This window comes from Branchiostoma floridae, chromosome 11, assembly GCF_000003815.2.
Source record: "Branchiostoma floridae strain S238N-H82 chromosome 11, Bfl_VNyyK, whole genome shotgun sequence".
Classification (NCBI taxonomy): domain Eukaryota; kingdom Metazoa; phylum Chordata; class Leptocardii; order Amphioxiformes; family Branchiostomatidae; genus Branchiostoma; species Branchiostoma floridae.
In genome coordinates this window covers 2,692,089-2,712,832 of record NC_049989.1, presented here as the reverse complement: position 1 = coordinate 2,712,832, position 20,744 = coordinate 2,692,089, and the positions used below count along the sequence as shown (strand labels likewise).

General features: G+C 43.9%; 1 protein-coding gene across 1 annotated transcript in view; it reads left to right on the top strand.

The window, feature by feature from the left end:
* The first annotated feature begins 1,319 nt into the window (after positions 1–1,319).
* Positions 1,320–20,744, top strand: part of LOC118425573 (SH3 and PX domain-containing protein 2A-like) — a 45,903-nt gene continuing 26,478 nt past the window's right edge. Inside the window, exon 1 of the mRNA XM_035834507.1 lies at positions 1,320–1,606. Coding sequence (XP_035690400.1) covers positions 1,445–1,606 — 162 coding nt within the window. The 5' untranslated portion in view covers positions 1,320–1,444. The remainder of the gene's footprint in view (positions 1,607–20,744) is intronic.

The window sequence follows — 20,744 nt, the reverse complement described above, 5'->3', positions numbered from 1 at the left end:
GGACATATTTTGATTGATACAGTTATATCACTATGTTCTTATCATATATGTAATGCCTACGCACATAAACGATATTAGCGGCAGATGTTTATTCTCATGACAGCGACGAGAAGCTAAATTTGAATTGGGTGAGAATTCTTGTGAATTTTAAATTGTAAAGTGAGACAAACAAAACTGAGAGCACGATACCTATCGACAAGCATAGATACGTACTGTTATACAACTTGCCATATCTATCTGACTACAAGTTATCTAGGTTTACCATGTTGTCACAACTTTTATAAACAAAGCCATCGTCACTTTAATCATGCCCTTACCTATCACCGTAACCTCGACGGTCGCCCCGGCCACCAGGCCCACACCTCCGACGGTTACGTTTGCTATACAGGAGTACACGCCTTCATGGCTCCTCTCCACGACTGGTACATCGATGATTGCGCGGTGCTGACTCTGACCGGATGGTAACACCCACATGACGTCAGCAGCAGGCTTGCTGTCCACGTCACACTGCAGGAACAGTGGGTCACCATCTTGGAGTGCCACTGGTGATGAGGCATTGATGACTGGTGTGTCCAGGTCTATAAGGTAGAACGGAAAATCAACAGTCGTTAATTTGAACTAATAAACTGCAGTATTGGTTAACGAATTCAATTGCGCATGGGCAATTGGGATTCGATTTCGGTGTGGGTAATACTAGTATGTCGAAGTTAAAGGCCCCATGGTATATAATATGCAAAACACGTCTGGAGATGGTATCGTTATCAAGCTTGCAAGCATGGTCTTATCAAGCACTTCCATTTTGCAAGCTAGGAGCGACTTTGACCTAGCACATGCGAAGTTCAAACATTGAACAGGCTTATTGTTAGGGAGGTGCGATGTGTTCTCAACGTTTTGGTTGTCGAACTTCACATACTAGCTAGCCACAATGCAATCCATGTTATTGATGAGCATTCTCTTACGCAGAGCCTGGCTTGCGACCTATACAACATATTTTGGCTCGTGGGCGTGGCTTCTCACCAGTTGTCAGCCAATCATCAGAGTATAGAATTTTCCTAAAGAAAACATTTACTAAAATATTCGATTGTCTGATAGGCTGACAGCTTGTTTGATGTCGCGCCCACAAAAGTGGAAACTTCAGCCCAAAATGCAGTTAGGTGCTCATTTTAACCTGAGTGAAATGAAGAAAGCCTTAAAGTACCTTTCCTAAGATCACCTTGATTGAACAGACGACATCACTGAGTAGGATCTAGGAGAATATTCCTGAGTAGAGTTTTTGCGTTTATCATTTGGAGATGACACAAAAAGATACTTACACGATATTTCCAGTGTGACGGAACAGTTCCTAGGCTTGATAGGTTCTGGACGTTCCTCTTGACAAACGTACACGGCTCCGTCATCCTGTTTGGTGACGTTGAGGTCATAGGTCAACTTGGTTCCATCCGCCATGTTGTTGTCCACTGCCAGGAGGGAGCCATTGCTGAGCTGCTGGTACCATTGTAGTGATGATGGAGGGCGGCCGGAGGTGGAGTTGCAGGATAACGACGCCTTCGTCCCCGCTACAAGGTCGTCTGAGGACACCGAGCATTCCGGGGGACTGGGGTTCTCTGTAAGTAAGGCCATATTGATTTGATTATATGAATGACATCCTCTGGGAACTCCAAAAACTGATGCTGTTGTGCAAATAAAAATGTTTGGCAAAAAGTTACCTTCAGTATGAAATATAAATAGTCAGAAAGGTTGAACAAATGACTGAGTGAAAAACACCAACACTACATTTTCATTTTTGTTTTTTCACATCTTCTTTGACGTTGGAATTTCACTTTGGCATTCTATGACATTAGTATCCATTTCGGCAATTTTAAGTTACGCAAAATAAATGTTGAACTTAATTTTACAGCTGCTTTATGATTGGCAACAAGTAACATTTTAGATAGACAGATCCTGCACCTGTTGCTGAGGAAAAGTTACCCACCAATCACATACCCGCCTATGGTCATTAGGCAAAGTATTGGCTGGTAACTTTCTCCCCAGCAACAGGTGAGGGATCATCTAATTGGCTGACGGCTGGTCAGCGCTATCGCGCGACGTTACGCTAATCTCCAAGCATATCCTACAGTGGCATAAGATAGTATCATACTTGAAAGTTTAAGATAGTATAATAAGCAGGAAAGGTGAGTAGCCGGTCAAGGAGTGTCCATTAGCTATCCGTGCCACCATAGGATCAGCTTGGAGACACGCTAGAGTCGCTGCTTGATGCATACAATTGGGCATTTTGAATAAAAATGCTAAAGTAAAAACAGTTGACTCACCAACGACGGATACTTCGACAAATGCAGACGATTCTCCGGAGTCCGACCCCGACATGTCCGACACCTCGCACTCGTAGGTGGCGGCATCGCTGTGTTCGACGCCTTTGATCTTTAGTGTGACGTCATCCACGATCTCTGCGCGCCCTGACAGGCTCCCGTAGGCTATGGACGTTAGCACTGATCCTGGAAAATGACGGAATTCGGCACATAAGCAATCTTGGATTTCTCTACATAGTGCTATTAAAGTTCTCTTACATAGCAGTAAAAATTGGTGTTGGTTTAGTCCTGGGGGTGCACGGGATGAGTATTGGCATAAGCAGTTACTAGTATATCTAGTTCATCTTTCGTAATATTGCTTCGGTCGTGTTTGTGGAAATATCAAGCTTTCTTTGTCGGCTGACTCCTATCACTGAAGCTTAGCCCCTCCTGCTATTGGCCGGAAAGTTATTGGTCAATCACGATGCCTGTTGACGGACGTGTGATTGGCTGATGACTCAATGCTAACTCAGCGAGAAGGACGGATCGCAGGCGAGTACGCCAGGGTCTAGATACATGACTAGAAATAAAATAATAGCCTGGAGTACAGTCTTTTTAGTTCTGGTCCGCTCCCGAAGGTTGCTAGCCCGCGGGGTAGAAACCTTTGGGAGCGCATCAAAGCTAACAAGACTGTACTCCAGGCTATAGAATGAGGAATCGAAGTGAGCTAGACTTAAGATAGTTTGCTAGACTTACCCATAACCTGTAACTTGGTGTAGACAGTGTACATCTCCTTCCTCCAGGTGAGGATGAAGGTAGGAGACGCAGGTGTGAAGGTACAGACCAGGTACCCGTCCTGTCCGCTGACGAGCGTGGTGGGGCTCTCCGAGTCAACCGTCACCGTTAGGCTGTTGCTACCTACGTGTATAACATGGTTGTTCCGTAACAACCCCATTTTATTAAACCCTTGTCATTTTGTCCACGATCTTCCGGCCTATCGATGGAAGGTCGGCCATATTTATGATCGACAGAGGGTTGCGCGTATTTTTCACCTGAAAACCGTCCCTGTCACATATAAGCCATACTTTGTACCTTGTACAATTGTTGCTATTATTATAAGCGAGGCTCGGGCGATTGCCGCAGACTCGTCGTCCGATCGATTTTCGCGCAATGTGACGACAGGGGTATAGGGACCGTGACTTTGCCTCGACAGCGCGACGACCCAGCAATTTCACAGAGCGCTCAACTAATTTCTTAGATAAAACTAAACGAATATTTTCCCGCTTTGTGTGTTTTCGCTGTCTTTTTTTAATATCTAACATGGTATTACATGATATTCAAATCATGAAGTCAATCATGACGCAAAGCCAATGTAGATCACAGCGAGGTCGCAGCGCTATCGCCGTCTAGTTCAAATGGAGACCTTAGCATCAAAGTCATTGTTTCTTCAACAATTGATAGTTATCCGTACGCGCTATACGCAAGGAAGGGAACGACGTTTGTGGCTATGACCTCTTAATACATTTGGCATCTTTTACACGATGATGATGATCTTTTACATATAGAAAAGGATTAAAAAACTAGAAGATTTTGAAAGAAATACCATGCAAGGCTCCGTAGTAAATTCAACTGACAGAAATACATGTAAGTGCCCTGAACATAGAACAAAAGATTTAAACATGACGTACCTCTTACAAATAGTCCAAACAGCACCGCCAATATACCCCTGGTCACGGTTGAGGAGAAGCACACTTTCCACATGTTGATGACGTACTACCAAGGGAGAGAGAGGATTCAACAACAGGAACTCATATGAAATGAAAAGAAAGTAAGTAAGACTGATAAAAATGAGTAATAATTCCCAATAGACGATGTACACTCTGCGATGCAAATTAAAGACTGCATGGTAAGATGTGGATGTACAATATATAGTGTAGTATTACATACTGTACATTTCCATGGCGTTTAATTACGTGTATACTATGTTGTTATCAAAGATGTCGATCTGATTGGCGGGGAAACAAATTAGGTCGGCAATTAAAACCTGTCATTAACGTGTTCAGTACATCACATAAACGTGACACACATCTCTGGGATCTCCCGTGGAACCAAGATTAGCAAATCTGTGACTGGCTCAATCAAGAAAATGCCAAGATAACGTTCTTAATTCGTTAAAAGGACACGCACAGTGATTTGATGAAAAAACGAATAGAACATCACACTTTGAGCGTATATCCATCCACAACTATTTTCTTTGTTTACGTTTGGCCCCTGTCACACAGCCGACCATGCCCTCCAGACCATGGTCGAGAGTTAGTCGTTAACAAGGTTGTTCAGCGGGGTTACCTAGCTACTAATTTTTAAAAGTTGTGTGCGCCAACCGACTATGCATTTTGAAAAAAAAAATCAAAATCAAGTTATGTTCTGCTTCATGAGAGATCAGGGGACCGACTGGAGCTGGAGCTAAAATAGGATGCCATAAAAATTCCAAGCTGCTCCGAACCCAGCGCTGACCTTGGTTGAGGAGAGGTCGGGAGCAAAGTCGTGGCAAGGACCTGAATGTGTAGCCTCCATAGCAGGCTCTCTATGGCCTTTTTTGGCTCATAGTACATCAGCGACCCAGTACAAAAAGAAATGGCCGGCAAAAGTGTACTATGAGCCAAAAAAGGCCATAGAGAGCCTGCTATGGAGGCTACTGAATGTGTGACAAGGGTTTTACAAACACATTCCATATTCGTTAAGTGATTTACACATTGTGGTGAATGGCTTTTGTCAATACCAGTAGCGATTTGTGCTATGTTTCAATGCCATTTCACGGCGTGCTGTTGTCGGTGTTCACATTAATTGTAACGACTAACTAGTGACACATATATAGGGCAGCAAGGTTTCTTGCAGTTTAGCAGGGTATACTTTTATATGGAGAGGTTGCTAGCTCTTTTCTTTCAACGTGCTCGAAGAACCTCCGAAACCACGAGAACCCCATTTTACGTCCCTTCCAAAAGACAGGTGCAGCCCCAACCAAGGTGTCCTACCCAGGATTGAACCGGGGTCTCGAGTTACCAACTAATCGGAACCAGGAGCTTCTCTGTGAGACTGCGATCAGTTGAGCCACAGGGACATTCCTACTTTTTTCAACACCATGAAGGAACTGCTTTTCGTTCAAAAATGAAAATGAGCTACGGCTACTGTAGCGATAATTGCCTTGTTTCAGATAACGATAATTGTACAGATAACGATAATTGTATAATTGATAACGATAACGATAATTGTGATGATTTCCCAGCATGAAAGATACCGTTATCGCCAGATGTCATCAATTAGAAGTCCTCTTTGTTACCATAGTAAGGGCAGTGGTACCTCATAAACTAAAGATTCTTCTTCTGAGTGAAGAGAACTGTAAACCACACACGTCGTCAATAAGTACAAAAGAGTAGGAAAGACTCTAAAAGCTAAAGTGAACAAAAAGTGAGCTATAGCAAATAAATCGTTCCCTCAGAATTAACACAATTCATGTCGCATTTGTATCGTTAGTGATGTTTTATATCTATTGGCCCAATAAAATCCTTTTAAATTTTACGTTGCCGACTCAGAAAGAAATGTAAGTTGGAAGAAAAAGTTGAAGGTCCATTTTGAAACTGCTGGACCGATTATTGTAGAACACACCAACACATAACACTAACAGGAACTACGCGCGCCTAGGACAAAATCATGAGTAATTTTGCTGAATAATTTTTCATGTATGCCTTTCTGATTGCTCACAGTTACACTGTAACACTTTTCCTCTAGTCCGAATCGTCTATTTTCTTCCTATGATTATCATTGACTTTTCATCATCCATATGGAACTACGGAACTCTGTATATCGCACTGCCAGGACTTTTATCAAAATTTATATTTGCCGAAACACTACAAAGTAACGCAATTGGTATGAAAAGCAGGAAAAGGACTACAATGTCAAAAAAATGACTCCCAGATTATCAGACTCCTGGCAGCTTTGTCATTAATGACGCATGCATGGCAAGAAATTTCAGAGCATCAATGAGAGCTCTGTGTAACAGTTGAAAGAAAAACGCACACTTGAGAAAAACGACACTTGCCTTTACAGAAATCTATCAATCCATCTATCCATCCACCTGTCCTCTATCCATCCATCTATCCATCTATCAGTTCCTCAACCCATCTTTCATTCCCGTACTAACCTGAGTCGTGGTCTCTATGTGAGTCTACTACCTCAACTACTGGGAAGTGGGGAAAAGGTATTTGGCGGGCTGTGACTTTAGTGTGTTTGATGACAGAATTTACTATGTTTTCTGAGTTGTAGATATCCGCAGAGCAAACTCGTCCTGACGCGCTGTCCGCCTAAATTACGTCCATGTAAGCTTTGGTTTTGTTCCTGCAAATGTCAGCAGCATCAGGGGGCACCACAACTCAGTCCCGCGCTTTATGTCCCGGCTTCGGGAACAAAACCTCAGGCGGGACAGATTTACAACAGATCCCACACATCGTGCCGCAGCCGGGGGACGATTGTCTCGCAAACACACAGACTTTACGAGCTGGTTCTTTTTTGTACGGGAATTAGCGAACATAAACCCCTCAAGCTGGATATAAAGTCAGACGATTAAAGATGAGAAAAACTTGTTAGTTCGAGAGAGACCGCGTAGTATATTGTTGGTTATTTGGGTGAGGAGGTCTGCCGCAAATCTCGCGGGCTAAGTATATTTGCACATATGTCTGTCACGTCGGCCCTGCAGGGTACCGTACACACACAGATGCAAGGGCTGCCATTGGGCGGCTTTCAGGTCATCCTGCTTTCAGGTTTCCTTTTCTAGGATATAGTGCTATAGGCCATTCTCCGCTGGGAGTCTATCGATGTAAAGCGTAAGGGCGGTGGGGTTCAGGGTAAGGTGTGATTCCCCACCACAATCAGGTGCGCACACCCAAACTTTACTTATCAGTAGACGTTACAAAAGTCGCTGTATACTTTTGGTGCAAGGTGGTTGTTTGTTATCAGCCTGTTGAATCTGGACAACGCGATGTTGACGTCTGTGCTGTCCTCGACATAGCGCTTGATACTACTTCTATGCTGTCGGCCCAGACCGTAGCATAGTAAAACCCCTTTACCCTTTTCCCATATCCTAACGGTACAACTTTAGGTATCGATGGCTTGACGTCAGTGGTAGCTAAGGGTTTTTGTCCCAGAATCCGAAGGTCCTGGATTTGAGCCTCCTGATTTCCCTCACTTTACCCAGGTGAAAATGAATACCTAACTGCTGTTCGGCACGTCCCTAGGATTGGACGTCAAATGAAGGTCCCATCTCTAAGGATATCTACATCCCCAGCTTGTGAAAGAAACCACTACACTTATAGAAAAGGGGTCTTTCCCGGTGTGAGTGGATCAAATAGATCTGTACAGCTATGCAGCTTGTACTGTTCAGTTGTTGTTCAGATGTGCTATTGTACTGTTCATGACAAACCTGCTGTATTACACCATGAGATCACCAACTTAACGCCGTGTTGTAACTTTTGATAGTAGCTCATTACGTTCTACGAGACCATCCCGCCGTTTTCGCTGTTTTCGAGAACTTCGCCAGTTCTGCTCCCTTTCTTACCGACAATGAGCTCATTGTTACCGCATGCGTGTGTAAACGGCCACGGCCAAACCACCGGGCGTCGTGAAAATCATCTACCAGTTCATTAGCACTTTAGGGGAAATGAATATGCACAAAAAGCTGGTAAAATCCTTGTAGCATGTTATTATGTGATTGAATGGAGCGAAAATCCGAAAATAGGGAGGCTAGAGTCACATTTTTCAATGTATACCACATACTTAGATTGACGATTCATTGGTCTATTTTTCAAAAGCGTAAAGTCTGTCAACTATGACAAGGTTATAGATAGCTTCATACGTCATGCACTACGATAGGACAACACAACAGCAGAACAACGCGATGTATCCTAATTAAATCTCGATTGTAGCAGCCCGCCTAACATCCAGCCGGCCTCCTAGAAGGGGAGGGGCCAGTTACAGCCCTGAACAGCCCTGAGTTTGTGTCACATAGATTAGTCGAGATGTGTCTCTCCTCAGATACTTTTGCCATAAAGTAAGAGAAAGAGGCCTAAACAGGGTCTATTACGTCTATGAAGGTAATAAGATGTACCGAAAAGCAGTTACTCAAGCAAGTGGATATGATTTTGGAAACGGTCGGACATTTCAGACACCATCCGATGTCTTTCGCCAGTCTTTTGAACCGTCTATTGTTTGGTGGTAACTTTTTTCTACAGTTGCGACATTGAAGGATCGTGAAGCAGGCCGGAGAGTATGCGGGGTTGTGCGCCGCCTGCCCCCGCTGTGGTGAAGGCCGCGGGACACAGCCACTCTTCTGTCTCTGTTTGCCTGACAAACCGTAGGCCACAGCAAGTACATTTTATCGATAACATTCCATGCAGACTCAAAGTCTGACGCTAGAACATGAACAATTGGGAAAAGAACAAGATCTACATTTTCAAGAAAGAGGCCATAAAAATTGTAACTGTTACAAGAAATTCTGAATTGAAGACAACAAATACCACCAAGTCTTTTATCCCACTGTCTCTGTTTGCCTGATATGCCTTAGACTACAGCAAGTACATTCTATGAAAAATGTATGCAGACTCCAGGTCTAATGCAAAAACAAATGGTGAAAAATTATCTAAATTTTCAAGATATGGCGCGACCACATAGGTTGTGCGGTCGTCGTACGATTTTGATGGCCATAGGATTTAATTTCAAGCAGACTGTGACAGAACCAACCATCGACATGGGTCCAGCAGCATTTTGTGTACCAAGATAGTTGAACTTTGCATGGGACGTACATATTGTCCTCAAAAATGCCCGAGGTTAGCGATCGTGCGACGATCGCACGACCTATGTGACCGCGCCATAGAGCCCTTGAAGTTTTGAAGACAACACATATACCACCAAGTCTTTTATTTCTGTATGCAAATAATGCAGAAAGCGGCGTGGTAGCCTTGTAAAAGTGATACTAGTGAGGTAGCGATGAGAGCAGTCGTGGAAGTGACAGTTCGGTGGTTGCAGAAGTGATACTAGCGTGGTAGCCTTGAGTATATGTAGAGTACAAGTGGTAGTAGTATCACTACAACTGCATTCAATACTACCACACAAGTGTACTCTAGAACTATGCTCATGGCTACCGCACTACTGTGGCTTTTGATAAGTAAACTCTACGCGCCATTTTTCACATTTTGGTATTTTCTTGTTGACCATCGCTAGAGGAGAACGAAATTCCCTTGCTTTTATTTTCGAAATCAGGCTAAAACCAATGCACGCGCGGATGCCACCCATGAAGTTTACTTGCAGCGGCCTTATATGTGGAGAAGCCAAGGCCACCGACACTTAGGGGCACGGTTGCCCGATGATTTTGTGGAAAAATTCGGGAAAAGACAAAGGCGGGAGCGAGGGTGAGAAATGTAAACACTTCTCTGTTGTACCGAGTTGAACTTGAAGTTGCACTTGGTTTCTAAAAAGCTGCATTGGCGTACACATTCTACAGATATAAACGGCGCAGTTTGTGGCTCAAGCGTCGTTGATTTCGTATTGACCGTATCCTTCGACAAAGAAACAAAACAAAGAAACAAAACAAAGTACAGAAATACTGCAGTGCGAAGGAAGTCACCCTAACATTGGTTGGAGATGAGTTGCCAAAATCAAACATTATGCTCGACATGTTCAACTTCGGTCAGCCTAAATCATTTCTAACTACTCACTTGAACAGTTTTGACTTTTGAGAGGGAGCCGTTCAAGATAGCGACCCTGCATTGCGGTCCAAACCGACAAACTATTTCATACTTCTTGTAATCGGACATAAGTACATCAAGACAGTAATGTTCTCAATTTGTGAAGCCTGAAATCTTGTGAACGCTTGCCAGCCGCATTTCAGCTGTATATCATCATTTGATCACATTTCTTCATATTATGTACGTAAAGGTTTGATGTTTTAGAAAAGCAAGCATTTCCTGCATTCAGTGCGTGACAAAGACCAACTCATGTCAGAACACATACTGCCCACAAAGTCAAAGAGGAACGCTGTCAACATGATATGAAAATGCATCACCCATAATCCATTCTTGCACCTTTCGTTAACGAACTTTGCCCGAAATCTGAATATTTCCAAAGGATCAAACACACGTCATATGCAATTTGTTGTTGGCATCCTTCAGTCTTGTATGACAATGGAGTTATATGCGGTGGTGCGCACACATTTCACGGATGAAAAACAAAAAAAAATGAATCTTTTTTCCGCTTTCATTGTTTTCTTGTCTTTTAGTCGATTTTTTTTACATTTTGCATCGTATATCCAATTGCAGTGGAATGGGGATTGTGCAAAGCTCACGACGTAAGAAAGCACTATAGAACCACGTACGACTTACTGAGTGATTGCGCCACCAGCACATGTATCAATCTATCACTCTTTAACAACCTTGACTCACCCAAGCACAGTGCCGCTATTTCAAGGTCTCCCGATTCTTCCAACCGTCAGGTTTGGACTTGATTCATGAAAACAAACTCAACCAGAGCACCCCCTTCCTCATAAACCACGGAGAAGACACAGCCCGCCACCCAAAAATAGCGATGCAAATAAGCTCGGTGCTTTGGACTTTAGGAGGCTGTGTATGTCATGTTTCTGTGAGGCGTATAGTGTTATTATATTGTAATTTACCGTATCTTATTATAAATACTCGCCCCAATCTTATTCAACATGGTACATTGTCGATAAATTATTCGTGAAGAAAAGTATTTTTTTTTCTTATCCTGAATTTATCGTTTAGCTTTATTGACAGATTATCTAGAAGTTGAACACCAGATTGCCCTAAAATCACTTCGGAGCGTTTGGTGATGTCAGTGTTCTGCATTTTGCCAGTACTCCTATATTCACCGTTAAACGTTGACAGGATCCCTCCATGCAGACCCTCCCGAAGAACTGACTACGTCACTATGCGTGAGCAACCGCAGTAGTGTATCTGTGGCACACTGGTCTTTCAACGGCTATCATCACAAGCACGAACTTTTCTCGGTCCAAAAAAAAAAAAAGGATTTCCACTTGACATTTTCCGGCTTATGGCTCCCAAAATAACCCTCTTATTATTACATCACTGCATATTCTTAAGTATGAGTCAATATTGACACTAGCTTAATTCCCATTCGAAGATCCTTTGCCAGTCTGTTGTGACGAACATCTTTTGTTTTCGCAACAAATGACGCAACGGGAGTCTACGGGTTCTGAATGAAGAATCTGAAGCGGGTACATCTGAAGGCTGGGCGGTCTGGCATTTGGCATTTTCGCTTTTCATCGTGTGGACAAAGGCGGGGTAATATTTCCCTTCTTTCCATGTTCGACACGTTTTCTGGCAGAATGGGCCACTATGAGTCACATTTCTGGCGTCTTCTGTTTGGAAGTATTACAAGGAGTTTGGTGTATATGTGAGCGCATGTGTATATGTTTGTGTTTGAGTGTGTGTGTGTGTGTGTTTATCTATGTGTGTGTGCGTGTGTATGTGTGTGTGCGCGCGCGCGCGCGCATGCGTGTGTATGTGTGCTTCTGGAAGTGAGTGTGTATGTGTCGGTGTCTGTCTCAATGATTTTTCAATACAATCTACCAACCGCATCGGGATGCGGAAAGACTTGCATTGGTGTGATCTGAACCAGCTGAAATGACGGCAAACAAGTGTTTTTCTCACTGATCCAGGATGCCCGCAGTGCACGGCTCACAAACATCACTTATTGTCAGGGTCAGTAACTAGACTATTTGTCTATGGAAGGAAGGAAGTCACGGTCGGATTCTCCCGGCCCATTACCCAGACACAGAACGGACCACTGTTAGCACGTTAGACCCCGCCCTCCCGATAAAACCGGACATACATCTCACATACATCATCATCTCCATGGAGCACAGGCTCGTAATCAGCAGTCTACTGGAGCGGGGAGTCTGGGTGCGGTTTGGTCTCTGTGGTAACTCCGTTTCCTGGCATTAACTGGTGGTTAGATAATCTCCAAGCAGATCCTACCGTAGCATTAGATATTTCACACGCGCGTATATATTCAAGTCCGCATGACGTCCGTACGGAAGTCTTAGCCTCTACCAGGCTCCACAGATCGCTGAAAAAGTAGCAGAAACCGGACAAATACATAGAGATATCATGCCAAACGAGTTTATAGCAAACAATACTCATCGGTCAGCTAACTCCTCTGTCAGCTAACTCATCTGACATGTTATGTGTCGATATTTGTCCAATCTCCACTGTCCTACCAGCGACCTGTAGAGCCTGGTAGATGATCAAAAGCTGGCAAAGGTCGTGTAGTCGGCCTGGGAGTGTTCATTGGCAATTGAAGGATTGGCTTGGAAATTAATGGTTAGACACAGGAGCCTTCCGAAAAGGCCTGCTCTTTGAGGCTAGTGCTTTACGCACAGAAAAATACGTCGTCAACTTTTGGATGATTTCCCAAAGCATCATGAGGGCCATGTTACTGATAAAAAAGATCAAATCGGTTCAAAGGCCTGGAAAGAGTTCCTTTAATATTTGTACAAACATCTTACTGGCATATTAGATTATCTTCGAACAAGCAAACATATCTATATATGTACCCATAAGTGTTCTCTATCTCCAGAGATCATAGTTTTAAATGACGAAGATTTTGTCTCCTTTTGTTGTGCGCGAAAACCTTAAAGTTGTTCTAATTTTCTTGGAATTTTCAGCAAATTGAAGATGGCATTCATGACATTTTATTGCGATGGTGGCCCATTTTCCGAGTTTTATACCTGTGTTAAAGCCTGGATGCCAGACTGTTACTTTTCCAGGCTGGCTCCAAGGCTCCAGGGCCAACATGCCTCCCAAGGAAATTACCACCCACCCAGCTCGTTAGACGAACATTACTATGGAGCCGAGGAGCTGGCCACTGAAGGCCCTGGAAACAGACTCTGGCATCTAGGCATCTCCGGTTGCTATAAGAATTAAGATTCTGGTACATTGTACTTTTCGTATGTGACGAACTGGATGGTTTTGCTTAGAAAAATCCGACTGTCTGAAAATTCAAAATGTGAACTTTTGCTGGGCTTTTCATTTTGGTCACAGTGATTGTTGAATCTGTGGTGCATACGCTGTGACATCATCTATAGAGCATACCCGCTTACGTCAAAATGTCAGGTTAGAAGGTAGCATTTGTTCCTAACAGTCAGGATCACCAGAAATAGACTTTTCCACACTGGGTCACATTTCAGACGATTTCACGGCATTTAGCGCCGAATGGACGACGCCGATGACGTCACCAGAACAGCTGTTGCCCAAATCCCAGACGATCTGCCATTCTAATGGTGGTATCTCACTGCACTTGGGGCGCCGTTGTGCCACTGCGGGGTTCGTTCACTGCGGCACTTTTTTGTTATTTTCGTGATTTTCAATAATTTAGATGTTGCGTAGTACGTAAAGGTATGGCTAAGAAGACAACAAAATACACAAAACGGAAGAAAGTTCGTTCTTTATGTTTAAAATTCGTTGAGTCAGCTACGAACCCCGCAGTGCCGCACCGGTGCCGCAAGTGCAGTGAGATGCCACCTTTAATTACTGTAAATGTATTTAAGTTCGCGGGGATTTAATTTCGCGGTAGCGGGAAAAGGGACTTTTCGCGGTGGATTTAAGTTCGTGGTATTACCATAGACTGCAATCTAATATCATAATAGAAAAATGTTCGCGGTGGTTTTAAATTCGCGGTTAAGTGGTCACCGCGAAAGCCGCGAACATTAATCCACCGCGAACATTTCTGCATTTACAGTATCTGGTGTGTTACGCCATGAGATGGTTTACCGGGTATGCAACACAAACGAACGAAGAAACGATCTACACGTACATCGCATAGCTTTTATTTAAAAACACCGAATTGTTTACTTAGTGTAAAAAAGCTTTGAATAGAGAAAAAAGCTAAAACTAACACACAAATGAACCTACAAAGGGAATAATGAAATAAGGGATATTAATTTTAAACTGATTACAACGTACATAAGATACGACACGACACGATAAATAAAAAAGCGTTGTCATGTTTCAAGGACGGTAGATAATGTCAATCATATTTACATATTTCAATAGGTCCCCTAGAATATTCCAAAATGGATACAGCTAATCATTAAGTGCATTGTGCTCATATTAAAATGCATAAAACGAATGTGAACAACAACGTGAATGACAAAAAAGTCATACCTTTGTGGCATCTAAGGGACCAGTCCCTAAACAAACGTGAACTATACCTAGTGCTTTCTTCAAGATAAAAGCTAAGTTTGATACTGTCGATACAGCACATGGCAATGGCGTCATCTATGCGACAAAACTTAGAAAAAAAAAACACAAATCGTTTATTCTAATATCTCGGTTGTTATTCCTGTGGCGTATCGATGGCCGGTAGTCAGTGCTGCTAAAATTTACAGACGTTCAAAAATCTTATCAAAACTATTATTGAATCAAAACTTATAGATCAGATCTCTACATCCTTCCATCCTTCTCCTATTTCTCTCCCGTTCCCTTGTCCATCATTTCTCCGGACGGCTTGCGGCTGACGGCCGGGGTTACGCCCTTACGCCTCTTCTTGCGCCTGGAAGTAGAACAAGAAATACAACGTTATTTTTACTACTTTCTATACATGTCATTCTCTCTCTCTCTATATATGCACGACCTTCTCAAGAAAACCCTCGATCGTACGACGTTCGTGCGACTAACATGACCGGGCCATAAGTGTTCTTACTTGAGCGCGGCGACGATGATGCAGGCCAGCGCAGCGAGCACGATGAGTGGCAGGATGACCGCCAGGGCGATGACCCAGCCGGGAGTGGCTCCGGTATCTGTGAGGGAGATGCGAAACTGTTCAGAGAAATCTTCATAAAACACTCCCAGAAACGTCAAAAGCCCCCAATCGGGAAAGAGATACTTCAGAATAAAGTCTGGAACCGTTACAGTTTCTATAACCATGACTGTGTGCCATGATAGCTATACACATACACATACTGCTTTGAACCTGTGGAAAGATAAAGATAGCTTTACATACTGTGCGCATTGATACATCAATGAATCGGTAGATACTCTACGTGAGCCGAAAGCCCCATATCTTTCCGGCCCCCGTGCTGGTATGATTATACCTTATCCCAAAGAAGGAAGAAGCATACGAAAGGCCAGACGTACTAAAACCGTGCATCTACATTAAAGCTGTGTGCAAGATAGCGACAGCGCCTACAGGTCTGGCAGTGTCCCCCGGTGAACTCTTCCTTGCAGGTACAGGTGTAGACGTCAATCATGTCCACACACAGGCCACCGTTCTGGCAGGGGGAGGAGTCACACTCATTGATGTCTGCAGGGGATGCACGGAGGGAAGCCATGTAAGCGTCTAGGTTAACTTAAGGAAAAGAAAGTCCTATAGCGTTCTTTGAGGCCGTAGAGGCAGTGCATTGTTATCCACTGTGTCTAAGGCACGGTATAGGAAGGCGGAGCCCAACTGTCTCCTTCCACCGCCTTTTGCCTCCCCAACCGAAGTCAGGCACGTACCCATTCTTACACCAGGGTGGAGTGAGGAATGCCGTGAAACTTTGAAAGCCAGGACCTTTAGGTCTATTGTGTGCTGCGCTAGCCACTTGGTCATTTGACGCCACACAAGGAGGTAAGCGATTAATTACCCAGCAAATATGGGACCAGTAATAAGCCAGTCACAGTTCCAAGTGCGCATATGCAGCATTGCGATGCATTGTGGTATAATGTAGACAAGGAACGGCAAGAGACCTTGAACTTTGACCCCTGCACATGCTCATTTGAAACTACGAGCTGACTTATTGCAACGCAAAGCAAGTGCAAGCAAGCAAGATAAAGAACAAAAGATGTAGTGCTACAAAAGACAAACATTTGACACCCCCCCCCTCATGATCCTAATCCAACTAAATTTTTAGTTAATCCTTTTCTCCGCTGACCTTAACCGTGGAAAGAAATTCTACAAATGCTTGCCATCTATCTTATCTTGCTAAACTTGTCAAGTTTGTATCTGTAACAGGTTTTATGCTCTTATCACAGATATCACAACACAACTCTTGTTTGTTTGTTTGTATGTTTGTTTGTTTGTTTGTTTATCTGTTGTCACCCACCGTCCAGACAGATATGCCCATTATAGCCGGCGGGACAGTTACACTCGAACGATCCCGGGGTGTTGGTGCAGGGCGCGTTGTTCTCGCAAGGGGACGACAGGCACTCGTCGATATCTGTGGAGGCGAAGACGTGCGTGTCATGATCTTATCTATATCGGAAGTAAGTCAGCCTCTTTCATTATGTGGAAAATATTAGATCGACCGAAAAGTTGAATAGTGATTCATTTTGTAGAGCCCCTGTCACACATAGCCAACACTGAGTGTGTGTCCTCCCGACATACCCTAGATCATGGTTAAGGTTTAGTGATAGCGAGGTAATATGTGGTTTGGAGTTGGTCGGTTTGGAGTTGGATACTAGTCTCTAGAAGTTGTCTTCGCCAAAATTTTGAAGAAAACAAATAGAAGTCGGGGGAAATTCAGTTTCTTCTTGGATGCAATAAGAGGAGCAATAAAGGTCAACCAATCAACCATTTAACAGTCTTAAGTGAAGAACTTACCTATGTCACACCTTTTCCCGGTCCACCCGGTCTCACAGTGACAAGTGAAGCCCACCCACCGGTCCTCACAGCTCACGGCGTGCACACAGGGGTCCGGGCTGCAGTCGTCTACTTGGGTCAGTGCTAGGTGGGCAAATAAAAAAGCAAATGCGAAAACTTTCGTGGTGGTTTATGTTCGCGATTTTCGCGATGGCCGCTTCACCGCGAACTCAAAACCACCGCGAACATTTTCCCTCTGCCTTCTACTTGCGTGGTCTATGGCTCCCTCTTCTCGGTTCATGTAAGTACTATACATTGTAACAGTGTTGTAATGGTAAAATATTTGAGGTACTTGTTACGATGAATACACACGAATCCTTGCAGGCACACATATATCCGGCTATGTACTGTACAACACCATGATAGAAATGTAGTACTGCATTTCGCATCCAGAGGGTTGGATCAGTGACAGTTGATCACACCAGCACTGTCAAAGTCAAAATTGTACCCACCAATCTCGCAGATGTATGGACGCTCTACGTCACAGCTGCTGACGTTGAAGGTGTAGATCGTCACGTTATTCTCGTTCCCATGCACGAGGTAGCCACACCCCGAGGTCTCGTTCCACAGGTCCGGCTCCCACAGTCCCCAGCCGGGATCTACAGTGATACATGCAGGGGGAAAAGTAGCACAACTTAGCCTCAATTGGCAGCAGTCTCACTGGTGAACTCATTGTTAAAATCAGTTGGTAATCTAAAGACCCCTGTTCTATCCTGGGAAGGGAATTTCGGTTGGGGCTACACAGGTCTTTCAGAAGGGACGGAAAGTGGGGGTCCCGTGATCGAGGAAGCGCTCTAGCAAATAGAAGAGGAAGGGAAGGCAACCCCTCTCTGTCGAAATATACCCTGCTACTTGAATAGCAATGAAACTTGCTGAACTATGTTCCACAACAAGGCGAACAACAACAACAATTGAGCATGTTTACCTACTGTCTGAGAATAATAAGTCATCATTTCAACAGTTGAAAATCGCGGTACACTGTGTGTCTTAATCTATCCTGACAAATTTCTAAATTTCTACCCTTAAACTATTCTTGATCTGAAATTCCTACAGAAGAGAAAAACATACTCGTCGTTATGTTAACTCCATCGCTCGCCAGGAATGCTCCATGACCTGACTCGTAGTGCAGACCGATCCAAACGTCCTCCTCCGTGTGGGTGTAGTTCGTGAGGAACTGGTAGGTGGAGCTGTTGGTCACGGCAGCGAGGCGGGCGCCTTCGCGAGCGCAGGAGGCCCGGGCGTCAGCGTAGCCGAGCCGAGTCTGGTTAAACTCGCGGAAACAGTGGCCTTCGAGCCGGACCCAGCCTTGGGGACAGACGTGAAACTCTGTGTGGATCACAATAGGAAGATTTTGATGGTTATCGTGAGATGCATATGAATGTAGACATTGTAGAAAGGCAATACAGCCAAACCTCCACAGCAACCACTGAAGGGACTGAGCAAAAATGGTTGGTAGGGACAGCTGGTTGCTCCATTGCTCCAGACAAGTTGGTCAGACGCTAGATAGACGCTAGTGCAGACGCTAGATATCTTCCAGAATAGTTTCTTCCTTTTGCCAAGCCTTCTATCAGTATGATCACACGCACACGTTCACGCACACACTTCTGGCGAATGCAATACGACATTTTGCCCATACCTTTACAAACTTCCCCGTCCCGGTAGGTCCCAAAGTCGCAGTAACAGGTGAACTCCCCGGGAAAGTTGTCACAGAAGAACCCGGCCGGACACGACACGATGCCGGACTGGCACTTGTCAAACGCTGGCGAGGGAATACACAAACAAGAAATCTGAGATTTAATTCCTTCCTGAAATATATAGAGTTTAGGTTGATTTATGCAGTATGATGTGATATGTGATATGATATGATATATGATATAATATGATATCAAATCAACAGAACGGATGAAACCGATACCTCCATTTTCCCGTAGGTACAGATTGGACGTGTACGTAGGGGTTAATGTTGAATTGTATTTTGATATAAGACGATTCACACAGTAAATCGATATATCTAATATTCCATGTACTGCAGCTGGATTTTTTTTTTCTCTACCATTATACGTTACTGTGTCAAGATCGCTATCTTTTCGGCTCGAAATATATAGCACAAAATTACTCTCTACATGATCTACCGTAAAAGGGGAAATGGTTGTAATCTCTTAATCGCGAACTTAAAACCACCATGAAAATGTTTCTTCAGTCACGAACTTAGCAAAAACACTTCGAAAACCTCATTTTCTCCCTACCGCAAAATCAAATCCAAGCAAACATGTTTAATTTTTAGTGTCATGGTGAAGATAGAATGTTTATAGAGTCACTCACGTTTCTTGCAGACGAAATTTGCGGGACCACCGCAGATGGTGTCGTCCCAGTTTCCTGAGGAGAGAGGAAGAATATTTGATAAGAAATAAACAAGAAACTTTTCTACGTTTTCCTCGGAAGGTTTAGAGTTTCATATTGCTTTTCTATGCACCGGGAAAGCAAGATTCGATACACTTTACTTGCATATGTGTGTGTGTGTGCCTGTCTGTCTGTACCTGTGCGTGTCTTCTGAAGCAAAATGTATCCATAAAGATGCTGAAAACATTATCGTTAAACGACACACTCGAACTTACGACGCCATATAAAACATTACGATAACATGACACGATACAAAGCTCCAAATCACCTGTACATCTCCATGGGTTGACCAGGAGAAAATCATAAATCATAACACATCGCAGGAGGACACCTAATGAACAAACATGACATACAGAACATGACGACAACATAGCATAATGAAGACTTACCGCCTTTATTTGACCACATGGTGGTACAGGCGAGCGAGTAGAAGTACCTCGGCTCGCCCGGATGCCACTGCTGGTAGTCCACAGACGTACCATCCTGCCACGCAAGCACTCGCTGTACACATTAGAACAGATAGAAAAGATACAAGAAAATCATTACGATCTACCAACCACTTCTTGAGTTTTTGTCTCTTTTTTGACGAGTTTGGTCAGTGTAAAGCCACATGGGCACTGACCTAACACCGTATACGCGTAGCAGTACCTCTTCTCTTAAGTCAGAAAGATGTGCTTCGGCAAGTTCGACTAACTAACTCAATAAGCCAAGCTGGGGTTACGAAGGCTGCTCGGGAATCCCCTACCCCATTTTGCCGGAATGTTTTTGATTGAACCCAGTTCAACCCACACCAGAAATGACCCCTACTCTTTTCCATAAGTGTGGCGGCTTCTTTTACGTGCTCGAGGTATGCCCAAGAGCTATCTAGTTCTTAGGCTGGTCTAGATCTTAAGATGGTATCTCACTGCACTGGTGCGGCACTGCAAGGCAGGTTCACTGCGGCACTGTTCTGTTATTTCTGTCGCTTTTATAATTTATAATTTAGATATTGCGTATTGCATATGACTTAGAAGACAACAAAATACACAAAACGTAGAAAATCGTCTATTCGTTCTTTTCTTTGAAATTCCTTGAGTAATCTTTCGAAACCCGCAGTGCCTCACGGGCGCCCCAAGTGCAGTTGAATAGCACCTTAACCAAGAAGGTTTCATCAAACCTCCTTTGATAGAAGCTCCTTGACCTTGTTCTTACCGTGTTTGTTACGGTCAGGCCTATCCAACCGGCGGTCGGTCCGGCGACGGAATAGACGAAGTCGTTCTCCTCAGCAGAGTGAATGGAAGCGAGGTAGCCGCCCTCTGCCCGACAGTAGTCATTCCCCTGGGTGAACCTCAGTGGGTCCGTCACGTACTTGTAGAA